The sequence below is a fragment of the Vitis riparia genome, chromosome 4 (assembly GCF_004353265.1).
Source record: "Vitis riparia cultivar Riparia Gloire de Montpellier isolate 1030 chromosome 4, EGFV_Vit.rip_1.0, whole genome shotgun sequence".
Classification (NCBI taxonomy): domain Eukaryota; kingdom Viridiplantae; phylum Streptophyta; class Magnoliopsida; order Vitales; family Vitaceae; genus Vitis; species Vitis riparia.
This window is the reverse complement of record NC_048434.1, coordinates 20,748,920-20,765,970: the sequence shown is the minus strand read 5'-3', so window position 1 is coordinate 20,765,970 and position 17,051 is coordinate 20,748,920. Positions and strand designations below refer to the sequence as shown.

Below are 17,051 nucleotides of genomic sequence, written 5' to 3'. Positions count from 1 at the left end.
TTCTAAGAACATGCCCCGAATATCAAATCAGGTGCACCCGCTATCATATTAGTAAAAGTGGTTATGAAGATGCACCACTAAAAATTCCAGAAAGGATTTTTAACCTTTCTAAAATCACAATCAAACAAGTTCTAAATCTCTAACTCTATAATTTGATCATGCCATAACGAATCTCATCTATAATTGATTATGTAATACTAAACCTAGCATTTCGCACATTGGATGCATGGCAGATCAGCCACAATGAAGAGGGTGTGTTATTTGGTCCTGCCTTGATTAGGCATGTAACATCACGCATTTTGAACACATGGCAAATAATAGGGTTCCGAGCAATTAACCTTCAATCATGCACATCATGCAATGTCAAAATAAAAATTGGGAGAATTTCAATTCCTGGATATGGATAGGGAGCTCTAGTCCCAACATCCTTGGGAGTGCATGCAGCACATTCTGTGGATAAAACCTTGTAACAAAGGGTTTTCCATTCTCCATTTAATTGGTCCATATTTGATGCGAGCAACTCCAATATGAAATTTCCAAGAGATTTTAATTGGCCAATTGTTCACGCACCTCACAATCATATATATCCATAGTAAAACAAGGCCAGCTCAATTTTCTGGGTAACAACAATGTATAAATATCTAAGGAAGTGCAGAGGTCTCATTTAATTCCCTAGCTTATAAAGTTTGTCTCTGTTCTTCGACGATTCTCCCAAGACACATAAAGTTCATCCATATGCACCCTTATGGCCAATTCACCACAACATAAAGCTTCTTGTCTGAAAGAGAAAAGTTGCCCCACAGAGTTAGCTATTAAGGTAAAAATTCCATATTACTGCTAGTCCAGATAAAGCTTGATGGTTCAAAGTTTAAACCTGAAAAATGAAAACAAATTCCACAGCATCAGATTATTCACTTGTCTTCCTCATCTGGTGCCTTGTCCTCATTCTTCTTCTGCTGGGACTGAGAAGAAACAATTATACAATCAACATCTCTGCCTGACATATTGGGCAATTAGTGGAGGCAAGAAAATGCCTCTTGTAATCAACATAAATTGTAAGTTAACAAACCCACCTCTGACTCATTTTGCATGGACGCTAGCAAATCTTTGACTGAAGGATCATTGGGGTCAACTCCTGGAAGCTGCACAAAATCGAAAATGCTTTTCATGAAATGCTAACTGCAGCAGATCCTCATCTGTCATTTTTCCATCTCCTCTCTCGTGTGTGTGTGTGTGTGCCTGTGCTTGTTTTTCCTTTTTACTTTTTGGAAAATTGAGGGTTCAGTCACATACAGATGCAAGGATAGAGGACACAAAAGTCTGATCTGTCAACAATTTACTCATGTCGGTCTGACTGGTTGAATCTTTTCCAGTGTCCTGCACAGATAATTGAAGAGCTGCAAGGACAAGAAAAGGGGGAATGGATGAACAAATACACACAGGAAAATAATAGTGAGTATTTAGGATGAATGCTAGATTGTTTTAACCCCATAAGATGGTTTTTAAAAACCTGAGGCTCATACAACAATTTAGTAATGTGTCCTTGATTAATTATGGGTAGGAGCCATTTGGAAATTTCATAAGAGATTCAGGGACATTTCTGCCCAGATATTCTAGCCAGCACAATTTTTTTTTTTTTTTTTAGCACAATTTATTTAGCTAGTATTTGGATTCTTGGTGCTTCTTTGGGATGGCATAGAGAGTCTTCATGTTCAACTAGTGCATTCTCCCAAAAAAAAAAAACAAAATTATCTAGGATTTCTGAATTAGCTGCACTTCTTTTATTTATTTATTTGATTGATTGATATCCAAACTAGACAAATCATCAACCTATGTCATCAACTGATGCATCACCTCTCTTATGGAATAACCCCCCCAAAAATAAAGGCTTCAGAAAAAGGCAAAATACAAGGCAACATAGAATAAAAAATATTCATATAAAAAAACTCACTCTTGTAGCTGACAGCTCACAACCTGTAAGTTATGTAGCTATGAGCAACACATTAAAAGAGCCATGTGATAAAATATAAATTTACAAGATACAAACCCTAGAATTACAGGCAGCCTGGACATCACTAGCTTATATTAATACACAGGCTGGAATCACTAAAACACATCTAATTTCATGCAAACTGGATATGAAGTTCTAGCTTCAAGGACAGAGCTCACACCCATGCACACACAGCTCATAAAATACGCATTGGAATCACTAACAAGCATATAACTTCAAGGTGAAATGGATTTTCTAACTGCAATTTAGGAGCATCAACTATCAAGTTGCAAGGACTTGGGGTGGGATGTGGGTGGCTACAGGTAAGGGGGAAAAGTTACCTATTAAAAAAGGAAGGAGCCTTCACATACACATGCTCACAGCATGCACATACTTACACAGCTCATGAAATATACAGCCTAAAATCATTAGCACAGAGAATATCATTGTGGTGCACACACTGGCATTCATGATAGGCCACCAGTAATGGAAGGATGAGTTATAGAGGCTGGACAGACCATAAAACCTCTACATACAACAAAAAGGGATTGAGCAAACTCACCAAGAGCCAAGTCCTGATCATCTGCAGCTGCCTCAGACATATCTGTGTCTCTCATGGCAAGGCTAGTGGCAGGGTCATCCATAGACATTGCAAGGGCCTGCTGTAGCAAAGCATTCTCATCATCCTGTCAGCATTTCAGAGTCAGCTCAAGTAGTAATAAATGTCCTAAATCATGCACACAGAAAAAAGCCAGCAAGGCAAAATCATGATATGCCAAGGAGTTTTGACTGAAATCAGTAATAAGATGTAGTCCCTTATAAGGGAGTGGATCATGACATAGATTTCTGTTAGATTTAGAAACAGAAAAATTCGCACATCTTCACATTTACCATGGTTTGAGCTCTTATTAACACCAGCTTGTTGACAAAAATGAAACTGAGTTGAGTACAGTGAGAATAACAGGTCCCATTGTTCTGTCTCCATATCTTTGGATATAAATATGAGCAAAGGACTCATACTCCTATCCCGAGGAGAGAGGTTCATATTGAGCCAAAAAATCTCCTCTCTTCATTTTAAGTAAAAGTGAAAAATATTTTTTTTGATAAGCAAACAGAGCAAATATTATAATAAAGAAAGCACCAAGAAAAAGGCATCGTAAGGTACACACAATGTATACAAAGAGCACCATCACAGGCAAGGAAAAAGAAAAGGAAAAACAAAAAACCACCTTCCTCTCCTTACTTTGAGCTTAGCTAGCTGACAAAACCTACCTTTGATGTAGCATGATCATCTATATGCAATCTAGCCCAATTCATGAAGTTATACAAAAAAGAAGATTTAATCACTTGTTCTTACTGCTCTACACGTTAGAAAGACTTCCTGTTTCTTTCCTTCCATAATGTCTAAAAAAGGCACAAAGGAGTGGCCCTCTAAGCTTTCTTTCTCTTCTTTCCAACAAAAGATTCATGCCAACTCAGAAGATTGCCTCGTAATGGAGCCCAAGCCTCTCCAAACAAAGAGAAAACCAATTACCGCAGGATTCTCACTATGGGACAATGAAGAAGCAAGTGATTAACTGACTCTTCATCCCTTTCACACATGTAGCATCTGTTTGGAAAGCTCCAACCCCTCCTCCTAAGCTGATCAAAAGTTAAAATCTTTCCTCAAAAGGCTTGTCAAGAGAAGAAACCTACCTTATTCCAAATGATGCTTGATGGGAAAAACTCAATTTTTCCTTGGGCTAGGGATGTATAGAAAGATTTGATGAAAAACTTATGAGCCTTAGTTTCCTTACCACCCAAACTGCCTTCCTCATCCCTTCTAATTGAGAAAGGATGCAGTTTCAGGAAAAATAAATAAATAGAAAAAGAAACAAAAAAGGAAAAAAAAAAATAAGGAAAAAAAAGCCTCCACTACTTCTGCTTCCCAATCCTAGAGTTGTTAGTGGAAATGGGGACTACATCAGCTCTCTTTCCCATCTTGCTCCAACAAATCTGCCGTCCAAGAGTCTTTGTCAATGGCTATGTCAAATCAAATGAGAAAGCCTCTCCTAATGAGATTTCACCACACCAAAGATCTTTCAAAAATTTTATTTATCTATCATTGCCCTTGAGCACCATCCCCCTTCTTTTGACCCATACTTTCCATCTATAACTTGTTTCCAAAGGGACTCTCTCACTGACGTGAATCTCCTGCTCCATTTACTAAGAGTCTTTGTCAAGGCTATGTCAAATCACATTGAGAAAGCCTCTTCCAATGAGATTTCACCACACCAAGTATTTTATTCATCTATCATTACCCACAATGAGGTGGCTTCTCTTCTAAAGACTTCCCACCATTTTTTATGGCCTTCCACAGCTCCATTGTATAGCCATTCCTCATAGCCCTTGAGCACCATCCCGTCTTCTGATCTACAACTTGTTTCCAAAGGGACTCCCTTGCTGACATGAATCTTCAACTCCATTTACCAAGAAGAGCCTTCTTAAGAGTATGGAGATTTTTTATGCCAAGCCCCAACATCCTTTTTGTCCAAGCAAATAGTAGTCCAATTAACCAAGTGATAAAATAAGTAAACCAATATGTACCATTCTCTAATTTGAATACTACAGTTCCTACAAAAACCTAACACTTGATATTTTGCAACATGGATTAATTTTAGCAAGTTCATGGTCTCTTTTTTAAATAGCAATCCAAAAAACCCATAATCTTCCCACCTCTTCCTTGTATTTTAGGTTTCTCAATTCAAAGACATCAATTAGTGCATTGCCTCTTCATACAAACATTAGATACTAATCTCATATGTTACCACCACCTATGACCAGCTATGGAGTTTTTGGGCAATCCTCATTGATTTCCCATTTGAAAATAAGATATATAGTAGACTATAGTTCAAAGAAATGTCATTTATCTTTAAGAGGTACAATCACCCTTGTACAGTCTTGTTTGGGCTATCCTCCTTTTGATGGGGAGGGTTTGTGGGAGATTCCAGGTTCAAGTCCCAATGGGGACAAAAATTTACCTATAAAAAAAAACACAAAAGAAGATTAATGAATTATTTGCTTTATCTAATTCTTGTGTGATTATCTTCTTCCTTCCATGATGTGCTTTGACCTCCTTTATAGTTTATTTCAATTTACCACTATCTTGTCTTCTCTTCAACATACCATCACATCACTTTTTTCCAACCAAATTTACATAGAAAGTTGAAGCCCCTAGAAAAAATCAAGGCTTTTCATTGCCTATTTACATTAGGGATTTGGAATAAACTACTAAGGCTTGCAAAGATGGATTATATCTTGCCTAAGAGTGGTTTACATGATGACTATTGCCTCAGGGATTCAAAGGTCCAAAGGCAAAGTTCTTTGGTCAATATTTAATCTTACTTTGATCTAAATGATCAGACTTGAGAAAAATACCAAAAATTATTAGGATAGATGGAGGTCCATGGAGGCTTTATAGGAGGAGATAAGATTTTTTATCCTCCCTTTTGGTTTCAATTATAGATGTTTTTGTTGGGAATACCATTCAACTTGGTCTTGCAAGATTGGAGCACTGTTTGTTCTTTGAGTATGCTAGAGATGGAAGCTAAGTTAGAGCCCCTCTAGCAAGTGCACTCAAGATAAAATTTAATGGTTTTCCTTAGGGAGTCTAATCACTTAGTGAATGGGAGCATTATGGTATTATCTTAGAAGTTGTAACTAGAACTAGTTATCTAGATAGGCTATCAAGGTGGAGAAACAAGCCCCTTTGGAGGGATTACTCTTGATTAGATCTATGGTTATGTCTAAATTCATTGTGGAGGAGCATTCTGCAACTGTCACCTTTTGAGCATCAAACAAAATGAGGTCCTTAGAGGTATGGATAATGGTAGCATCGATCATTGGTAATAATACCGTTTTAGAACTCATCACTTGGATTTTCTACTCAGCTAATTAGATAGCAAATTATATAGCTAAGCATGAGGCCCTCATGTTACAGACTTTCTTTAAGGGATCTTTTACCTCTCTGAGCCTGATCAAAAATAATTTTTTTTTTACCTCTATGAGCATTCATCTTATTTATCTAAATTTGAAGGTTTTTCTTTCTTTTTCTTTTTCCCCTTTTTTTGGCAATCATTCCTTCAAGCCCCTCCTTGTTTGTTTTCTTTTCAATAGAACCTTTTCTTTTCTGTTTGAATGTTATTCTTTGTAGAATATGGCTCGTCCTTCACTGCAGCCTCAGGGAGAGCTTCCTAAACCCTAAAACTAATGTTTAAACACAACTTTTCGGTACATTTGGATAGAAATCTCAGCCATGAGACCACACTTCCAAACATGATTTCTTTTTTTTATCAGAAACGAAGAAAAATATATTAATAGAAGAAAAGATACAAGAGAAAGAAGAGATACAAGAGAAAGAGAAGAAAACAAGAGAAGGATGAGAGGTCCTTCCCACAAAAACAAAAAACAGAACAACAATGAAAACACCCAACTATAGAAAACTAAAAACAAAGAAAAACCCCAACACTCTCAAACTTTTGAATCGCAAACCGCAATCCAGTTGATTTGTAAAATACTTAAGGAACTCCTCTAAAACATCTCTTCCGCTCTCCCCTTATCCTCAAAGATCCTATTGTTTCTCTCTTGCCACACCATCCATAACAAAGTAAGGCAAGCGATTTTTCAAAGTGTCTTGCCTCTTAATGAGTTCCCCAAGCCTTTAAAAGCAATAACCAGCATGTCCTTAATACTCCTTGGAGGGACCTAAGCCAACCCTGCTAGATTGAACAACTTGTGCCAGAGTCCAATGGTAACAGGACAATGAAGAAAAAGGTGGTTGATCGATTCTCCATTTCCTTAGCAAAGAATGCACCATTGAGGACAAAGTGATTTGTAGGGTCTTCTCAATTGCAACTTGTCATTGGTGTTTACCTTCCCATGTGCTACTAACCAAGCGAGGGTCTTAACCTTTGAGGGGGCTTTTGAATTCCACAAGAACTTGGCCGGAAGAACAAGATAGGATTTGAGACTTTTGACAAGCCAAGAAAAAAGATTTCACTAAAAACAAGTCTGATGATGACAAAGACCATGCTCTTGAATCTGCCAAATAATGAGAGAAAAGCACTAAACTAAGGAAAGACATTAATCTCTGAAGGAGATCAATTTCTGAATCGGTAAGATTGCGGCAAAAATTAAAATTCCAAGACAGTGGAAAGGAATTGCCAAGGACATTTGAGACAGTGAGGTTTTTTACGCAAATAACTCTATAAAGACCAGCAAATTGAGAGCACAAAATTTGGTTATCCCACCAAAGATCTTCCCAAAAACGAATTCTCTTCCCATTCCCTACCACTAGGCGGACAAAAGGGGAAAAATCCTGGAAAACTTGAGCAATAGCCTTCCAAGGACATCTGTGTGACCATTTAACCACCATGTTGGCGTCCTATCCATTAGGATGTGTCCCATAATACTCGCAATAACCTTATGCCAAAGACCATTTCTTTCTTTAGGGAACCTCCAAAGCCATTTCCCTAAGAGAGCACTATTTCTCAAAGAAGTCTTCCCAAAACCCAAACCTCCCAACTCCTTTGGTCTACTAACAACATCCCATCAATAAGATAATCTTTCTTCCCTTCCCCCGCTCCAAACCAAAGAAAATCCCTTTGCAGTTTCTCAATCTTTGATGCTATTGATATTGGGATTTTGAAGAGGGAGATGAAGTAGTTAGGGATGTGAGACAACTTGACTAAATTAAAGTAATCCTCTCTCCTAGAGACAAAAAGGCTTTTTTCCAACCATCCAACCTCCTCGAAATTCTCTCAACCACCGGATCCCAAAAGCCTATTGTCTTTGGTTCTCTCCCAATGGAAGGCCTAAATAAGACAAAGGCCACTTAGACACTCTGCAATCAAAAACCGAGGTCAAACTGGACAACAACTCCTACCTAGTATTAATACCTGAAATGTGCTTTTTTCTAAGTTGATTTTTAAACCTGATACTTGCCCAAACACCAAAGGATAATCTTGAGGTTTTGAAGATGTTCCAAAGAGGCTTTAGAGGAAAAGATGGTGTCATCTGCAAACTGTAGCAAAGACATTCTAGTCCGATCCCTCCCCACAAAGAAACCCTCAGTTAGCCCAGTTTCCTCTACTCTGATCATCAACCTACTTAGAACATCTGCTACTAAAGTAAAAAGGAAAGGAGAAAGGGGTCTCCTTGTCTCAAACCTCTAGAGGCCTTAACCCAACCCTTTGCATTCCCATTAACTAGGATTGCAAAACTTGATGAAGACAAGCATCCCCTTATCCAAGATCTCCATTTCGGGTTAAACCCCTTCCTTTCTAGCACATGATCTAAAAAGCCCCAATCCACATGATCATAGGTCTTCACAAAATCGATTTTGAAGACAACCCCTTCCTCCCTTGACCTTCTTTTCTCATCCACCACTTCATTGGCTATCAACACAGCAAAATGTGTCTCCCTTCAACAAAGGCTCCTTGAGAGCCATAGATTGTTTCATGGAGAACTTTGCATAAATGCCCTGATAAGACCTTAGCAATAATCTTATATAAACTTGTAACCAAGCTAATAGGTCTATAATCTGAGATTTTAAAAGTTTGGCTTTTCTTAGGCACCATAGCAATGAAGGTCGCATTTGTACTTTGATTTATTATCCCATTGGTGTGGAACTCAAAAAACACCCTCATAAGATCCTCTTTGATCACATCCCAACACTCTTGATATACTGCAATAGTAAAACCATCAGGACAAGGGTCTTTTCCTTATTCAATTAGAAGACTGCCATTCGTACCTCCTCTTCAAAAAAGGCCTGTCCAGCTAAACCGCACTCTCTCCAGGAATAGGGACCCAATCTACTCCTTCAACCCTCCAAGAAGCACCTTCGGGTTTGGAACAGAGTTTCCCAAAGAAATTTACAATCTCCTCAGAGATAACTTCAATGTTGCTTAAAGTCACCCCCATCTCAAAGATCAGAGACTTAATGAACTTCCTGCTTCACCTTCCATTGGCCATTCTGTGAAAGAACTTAGAATTGCAATCCCCTTCTTTAATCCACTTGACCCTAGATTTTTGTCTTCAATGAACCTCTTCCTTTAATAACAAATCCTCAAGCTCCCTCTTGTTCAATTAGATCAATCCTATCTAAAGTCCGAAAGAATAAGCTTTTTCCTCTCTCTTAAATCTCCAAAGGCCACTTTATTCCAATCTTTCAACTTTGATTTAACAAACTTTAATTTCCTCATGAACTTGTGACCTTCCCAACCTTCAACCGTACACTCTTGCCACCAATCACTAAACTTCTCCTTAAACTCAGGATGGAGCAACCACATATTCTCAAACTTGAAAGGAGTCGGACTCCATTTTAAAGGATTAGTTTCCAAACAAATTGGGCTATGATCTGAGGTCCATCTAGGAAGCGCCTCTTGAAGACTTTGAGAGAAAAAGGAATCCCACTCAGAAGAAAAAAAAAAACCTATCCAACCTCTTGCAAATAGGAACAACCTGCATGTTTAACCAAGTAAAATCCGCATTTCTTAGAGGGGGATCCAAGAAACCACTCTCCCTTATAAACTCATCAAAACACCTCATGTTGAATGTTAGCCTAGAATCACCCGGTTTCTCATAGATCCTCCTGATTACATTAAAATCCCCTCCTACACACCACAATGGGAAAGTCAGACCTTACAGGTCTTGAAGCGCCAACCAAAAGTCCTTCCTTGACAAAGGCTTATTCGGGCCATACACTGAAGTTAACCAAAAAGACCCTTCCTCACTAGAGTTCAACTTCACAGCTACAGAGAAAGATCCTAACACCTTCTCTGTGCACTTGAACTTATTTGAATCCCACATAATCACAATCCCTCCTGAAGCCCCACAAGCAGGAAGAGCAACCCACTCCATGCTTCTACCTTTCCAAACACTACTCACAAACCTCCTATCCCAAATTTCTCTCTTTGTTTCCTGGAGCATCACAACATTTGGATCTTGAGACCTTAAAAACCTTCTGACAGTCCTTCTTTTCTTCTTGGAACCTAATCATCTTGTATTCCAACTTAAGATCTTCATGTAAACAAAAAACCCAACACAAACTGCAACCAAACCTAAGCCTCTCCCTTGGTTCCACAATCATTTTTCCTCTTCCTTCTGAAATAGACCTTGTCCGCAGAAAGAGTACTCTTGCTCTCTACTTCCGCACCTTTTCCATTATCTCTAACAATTCTAATCCTCAAACTCTCTCCAAAACCGACTGAACCTTGACCATCTTTCTAGGCATGAGGCCCTCAATCTGAAAACCTTCCAACAGGAGGGTGGGAGGTTCTGGCTTTAGGGACGAATCATTGCCTGAGACGCAAAGCTCCTCTGGGCTACTAAGTGATTCCCTAAGGAAATGACAGGCATTAAAATTTTGGTTAGAGGCTTCTACGGGAAATGCCACACCTTCAGAAAAGGGCACGCCAACACGATGACTAAGCTCAACACCATGAGAATTCGAAAAGGGAACACACTGAGAAGCAACATTGACTCCAGCGGAATCGAAAAAAAAAAGGTTGACATCGAAAAGGATGACAGCAGAAACAGAGGAGACGGGAAGAGATTTTGGAGCAAAAGCCCCAACCAAAGGATGGCCCTACTCAGAGGAAGCTGAGAAAGGAGGACACACCTTGTTTACAAAACTGCAACGCGAATCCCTTCGTCTCCCTGTCTCCCCGGTGAAATCTTGGGAAGTTTCTGGAACAGGAGAAAGAACGCCCTTATTGGAGATTGAACTGCCTCGAAAAATGGCTAGATTTGCTTCCGCTGAGCCACCCCCATCTGGGTTATGTTTCGGTGCAAAAGGTGACAACTTTAGGCTCGGAGGCCAGCTTCTCACTTTGCGCCTTGGAGAGACTGAGGGGCCTTTTAACTTTGACGACTCTTGAGAGTGAACAATCGATGTTACCTTCTTTGCGGAGAAACCTGAGCATTAGAGCTTTGAGGACGAAGGCACTATAGGGCCGCCATTAGAGAATCCTACTTCTGTTTCGTGGACTGGACCAGCAGGAGGCCCAAAACTCTTTGCCCCAATCTGGGCCCTAACAGATCGGGCTTTAAAAAAGGCATTTGGCTTTGTTGGCCCGATAACGCTTCCCACTATTGGGCCCAAGAGACTCTCTCCCCATCCTTTCTCCGCTTTGTAAGCCAAATTTGAAATTGAAGAACGAGAACGGGAATGATGACGAGACCTCCAGCTATAGCACTCATTGTCCCTAGTAGTAGCACGTAGCCTCGCAACGTTCTTTGGCCTCTAAGAGACGCAACCTCCCGTTGACATCAACTCGTCCTTGCTGCAAGTTGACTCAGGCCTGAGAAGGTCGTCTCCTTCCACTTCTCCGATGACTGAAACTGCAACCATAAATGACCAGGCCCCATCTTCCACCTCTAGCAGCGCAGGTAGCACGACATTTGGAAGCATCTCCATCCACAACTTTACCTTCGACAAGTCTACAAGCTTCAAAGATTCCTGTGCCACCTTCGTTACCTTCCCCCACTTCTGCAGAATGTATCTCAGCTGAACTCGTCCCACAAATGAAAAGGAAGGCCTCTTAGTTCTAACCAACTCCTTCTAAATTTTCCCAATACAACAGTATTTTCTCTTAGCGACCATCTCTCAGAACAGCAGACCCTTCTCTCACTGTTAAACTCCCCTAATCTTGAAACCATCAGCTTCCTTGCAGAATCCACGAAAAAGCACCCCTTGTAAGCATTACAGACACCATTCCTTTCGTACCCATCATCCTCGCAATAGCTTTTCCTACATAAAACCAATCTAGTACTTTTCCTTTACTTTCACAAATTACAGCTCTGGCCCATTTTCCAACTGGCAACAGAGCTCCGTTCCTAGGTCCTTCCTCTGCAACCACATCTCCATCGGACCGACCTCTTCTGTAAATGCCCTTACTCACCTAAGAATCTTTAATCATCTCCTTCGAGGCTCTTACAACTTGATCAGACAAGTCTTGCACTGAAGAAATCGCCTTCCTAAGGGCTTCCCACCCATTGCCTTTAACACCCTCATGAACAACTAGAACTAGAGGTTTCCTCTTTGTAACAATTTCTGTAATTTTCATAAATCTCCCTCTACTATTGAAACAAATCTCCATCAAATGAGTCCTAGTCTTGCCCCTAATCTTTCGAATAAAACCCCTGGAAGCCTCCAACTCCACAACTTTCTTCAAATGCTCCGACAACCAATCCAACTCCTCTCCAAAACCTATCAAAACAACAAAACCTCGACTTCTCTCTATTATTGAGATCCAAGTTCCCCCATTGGAGCCTTCAAACTTTACCTGGAAAGCCTTTCTCTATACTTCAAAAAACTTATCCATTTTTTTCTTTGGCAGTTAATAGGAGAAAAAGAACTTTTAGTAGAAGAATAATCTGAATCTTCCAAACATGATTTCTCTATGATTTAAAGAAGAACAAAGACTCACGCTTTTCCTCAAATGAGATGTGGGAAAGTAGATTTTTAAAGTTTTTTTTTTTTAAATTTCAATATACAATTCCCACACATAAAATTCAGTTTTACAGCAACAATAGTAGCTTCTTCTCCATTGCTAAATACAAAAGTCATATGCTATCCGAACCCTATGCAATTTTCTCTGACCCAATGAAAGGAATTGGTCATATTTGATGATTATAATAATAATAATAACAACAAGAGTTCCTAGTTTTTTGTTTTTTTTTTTTTATAACCATGGATGTCCGGGCCAGCTTACGCGCACCTCGACTAATCCCACGGGACCCTGAAGTTAACGATCGGGTAAATCTCCAATGGCCCTGAGGGGACTAGAACTGGTGACCATTGGAGAGCAAACCCAAGGCCGGACCAACTGAGCTACCCCTCGGGGTTAACAAGAGTTCCTAGTTTTCAAAATACAAAGATCAGTATTCACCAAAAAATACGATAAGATCTACTCCAAGCCAATAACTTCATGCAAAGTTCTTATCTTCTTATATCAGTTAACCACATTGACTTAAGATCTATCTGAATCCTATGATGTTTTAGTTTATTAAAAGTAAAAGAACATAAAAAATAGGGCAAACAAAATGAAAATGAGAAATCCAGCCTCACACACAAATATGCATGTTAGATGAGTTAAATGGCAGTCAAGCACAAAATATTAGAAGAGGTATGGGAAATGTTTGAGCAAAGATAAGACAAACCATTAGATCACTTTTCTTATCAGCATCAGAAGCTGCAACATTGGCGTGCTCAGTCATAGTTGCATCTTGAGAACTAGATTGCTGCTGTTCCCCTTCCTTTTCCTGTCTGGAAGCCTCCTCCGCAGCCTTTTTAGCAGCAGCTTCTTGTCTCGCTCTCTCTTCTTCCATTGAAACTCTAAGAGCAAGAGCCAGTTCAGGATCTAAGTTTGGATCCACACCAAAATCAAAACCAGCTACACCACCAGCTGCTGCTGCGGCAGCAGCTGCTGCAAAACCACTTCCACCTTCCCCATCCCCTGTGAAGATGGGTGTACTGCCATGAGGAAACAAAACAAAAGAATATATAAGATGAAATTACACTGTTATAATTTTCTACAATGTCATGCGAGAATGAAAAAAAAAAAAAAATGAAAGTTGACCAGTTACCTTATAAGCACGTCAGAAAGAGCATTTGGACCAGCAGGAACATGAACTATGTGGCTACTATCATTGTTGTTTACAGAACCAAGAAGGGCCTCAAGTTTCTCTGGCTTCCCATCATCATCCTCACCAAAATCCACAATATCAATGGCCACACTGTTCTTTTTTAGCTTTCTTCCAATCATCTCTAATACCTTCTTGTCATACTTTACAGGACTGAAAGCATTAACAACAAATAATGAATTTCAAGAACTAGAGAACATGTGAATGAAAAGGCATGCAAAAGCAAAAGAATTCCTACCTTCCAGCAAAGACAATGATCCTTTGTTGCTGCTTTTTGTTTTGCCGATGCTTAAGAGCCAATTGAGCCACTTGGATACCTGCGGCTAAGTTCATCTCACCACCCACCTCTAAACCTGAATTATGTAAAAATATATACCTTAAAAACATCACATATATATACACACACATAAAAAAATCAAGAAGAGGATAAAGATCTGATAAAAATATACAAAATTTAAAAGAAAAGATCCACATGGACATTTAAAAGAAAATCTCAACATAGGCATTTAAAAGAAAGGCTCAACATAGACATTTAAAAGAAAAGCTTCATCATTCTCAAACCCACAGTCATTTGAGAAACAAATGCAAAGTAAAAACAGCATGCATAAAAATAGAAACAAACTTCGTATAAGAAAATTACAAACAAGATAGCACTCATTATAATCCCATTTCCACCTTATCACATCATAGGACTCTAGCAAGGGTGGCAATTCATGTAAGTGGGTTGTATTTGTATCGTTTCAAAGCCTAGACATTCTACTACAAAGGTCAACTCAAACCCAACACGAATAATAACCATATTAAAAACATAACCTAAATATTATTTTATTATCAAATAGGTAACACATCGTGTAACCTATTTAACTCATTTAATAATCCAGTTGAGTTAGGTTTTATATAAGTCCATCAACTAGACATGTTTCTCAATTGACATGTTTACTTAAAAAATAAAAAATAAAAATAAAAAGATAAAAAAAAATGATAAAAATTGAAGAGAGTCAAATATTAGTTAAATAGTTTAAAGTTATAATTAGATCAACACAATTATTAAATGGATCAAATTTGTGTTATGTAGATTGACCCAAAAACTACCTATTTATTAAATGGATTATGCAAGTCAACATGAATTTGACCCAAATTTAATTATACTCAACTCAAACTCATGAAAAGCATGTTGAGTTTGAGCCATGTTGATGAATCATATCAAACTTTGCCACCCCTAAACTCTAGGAAAGTTATTTTATGGCTAAACCAAAACCTAATCTGTTTACTCGTTTTTATAACAACTGATCAACAAAACCCTATGATACTAAGACCCTACTGCACCCACTCCATGGTCGGGTTCTTTGGACAAAAATTAAACTTGTGCAATTGTAAAATCATAAAACCAAAATCTTCAATTTCCTTAAACTAATAAAGCATAAAACTCTCTTCAAAAAATTAGTTAATTATAGGAACTTGTCCATATGGTCTTTTTTTTTCCTTATTTTTCTTTTTATAAGCAGCTTGTTCATATCCCCTGCCGCCCAAAGGACAACATGATTCAATGGAGACCAATGGACATGCGTATGAAAAAGAAAACATGATTCTATGTAGACCAATAGACATGCATATTAAAAAGAAAAAAAAAGTAAATGAACATACCGTGCATGCACGCCAAGATCTTGCCGAGATCGCTTGTGGGAGTGACCAAAACTCGGACCCCTTTGCCTGCCATTGTAAGAACTCCCACAGTATTTTCTGGATTGGACTGTACAGAAAAAAAATTAAAAAGTTTCAATCAGAAACAAATCACTCAAATCGCAAGCAAGCACCGTTCACGGAAAAAAAAATTCAAAGAAAATCCTCAATGCAACAACAACAATCTCAAAACAAAATGTTCGGAAGAATCGAAGAAAACCTAGAATCTTGCCACAACAGAAATAATAATAATAATAATAATCATAAATCAAAAGCTGTAATTGATTGATGAGAAAATGAAAAAAAAAAAAATCTCCTGCGACTATATTCCAAGATTTCCTTTATTTCTTCTCTTTTATCTTCTTCCTTTTTTTTTTTCACAATCAAACGAAAGGCATCGAGACCTGAGTCTTAGCTCCACAGATAAGATTAACGGCGTCGGCTTGAGCCTGAAATCTAGTGGGAGAATAATCGCCATTTCGCATCCATTCGGAATTGTCGATACAGATCATAGTCGCCTGAATCAGAATGATGCAAATTAAAACAAATCGGTGAGAAAACCCTAATTTGTGAAAGAAGAAAAAGAGTGGAAATATTAGGAAATAGAATGGCAAAAGTGGAAGTAAATAGGATAGGCATACCTCGAGCACCATTGTTGGAGAGCTGGGAGGGTGAGAAGCAGAGCGAAGAAAGATCGAAAAGAAGGCTGAAGAAGGTCTACTATTTGCTTGCAAGAGAGGTTTTGTTTAAGTTTTATAAAGTGCGAAGTTATGATACAGTGCGGTCGGGATTATTTAGATTGTTGACGTGTCTGTGAAGAAAGGACGTGAATTATCAAGATTTCAACCTCTTTTTACCACTTTATTTATTTATTTATTTATTTCGCCTGACATACAAGACTATATATTAAAAATTATAAATTACTTTTTTAACACATTTAACCATTATTTTATGAGCATATAAAAAAATTTGTGAAAAAAAGAAAAAAAAAAAAGTAATATTACTCTTTAGTTAATCACCAGCTAATGAAGGGATGTTTGGCATGTTAAAGCAAGATTAAAGATATCGATATTAAATGTAGATTAAACAATATCATTGTTGATTTGTGAACTCTTTGATCATATTGATAGTTGGATGAGTATAATAATTCATCGCTCAATTTTATAATGATTACATGAATCATTCGTTTTCCTCATGACTAACTCTTGCAAATAAGGATAGTGAAGAAACTTCAATTGTAACATTTTGAATGTTAAGTAGAAAAATAAGGAATGCAAGCTAAAAATAATTGTTTGGTTATATGGTGAAGGGATTAGAGTTGATCGATGTGTGTAGATGAACAAACCTTTTCACTTTTGGAGTTACAATGTTTCTTATATAGATCACCCTGACCTTAATCATCTAACCCTGATTGAGCTAACAATTATCATGTTGGCATATGAGTATTTTAGTACGATGCCAATGGTTAGATAGTTATGCGTTTTTAGGCGATGGTGTTGTTATGCACAAGAACATTGGTTGTCAAGGTTATCTCTACCATTTTTCATTGGGTAGTTGGGTATATTCTCTATAGATAGGTTACGCTAGTACATGCATGTCTCGACCACTAACAACTTCCTAGTCATACTACTTTATCCCAATCGAGATGGATAGTTCTGCGAGCAATCCCGTTTTGTTTAAGCTCTTTTATTAAACG

At 38.2% G+C, this 17,051-nt stretch overlaps 1 protein-coding gene across 1 annotated transcript; it reads right to left on the bottom strand.

Moving 5' to 3' along the window:
* Positions 1 to 457: 457 nt before the first annotated feature.
* Positions 458 to 16,107, bottom strand: LOC117912846 (26S proteasome non-ATPase regulatory subunit 4 homolog). The gene is made up of 11 exons (XM_034827596.1): positions 15,997 to 16,107; positions 15,760 to 15,873; positions 15,320 to 15,425; positions 13,914 to 14,028; positions 13,619 to 13,828; positions 13,193 to 13,505; positions 2,553 to 2,676; positions 1,294 to 1,397; positions 1,074 to 1,142; positions 875 to 962; positions 458 to 778 (listed from the first exon to the last, which is right to left on the bottom strand). Exons 1-10 carry the CDS (start codon positions 16,006 to 16,008, stop codon positions 912 to 914), a joined length of 1,218 nt encoding a protein of 405 aa, XP_034683487.1. The 5' UTR covers positions 16,009 to 16,107; the 3' UTR covers positions 458 to 778; positions 875 to 911.
* Positions 16,108 to 17,051: the final 944 nt, after the last annotated feature.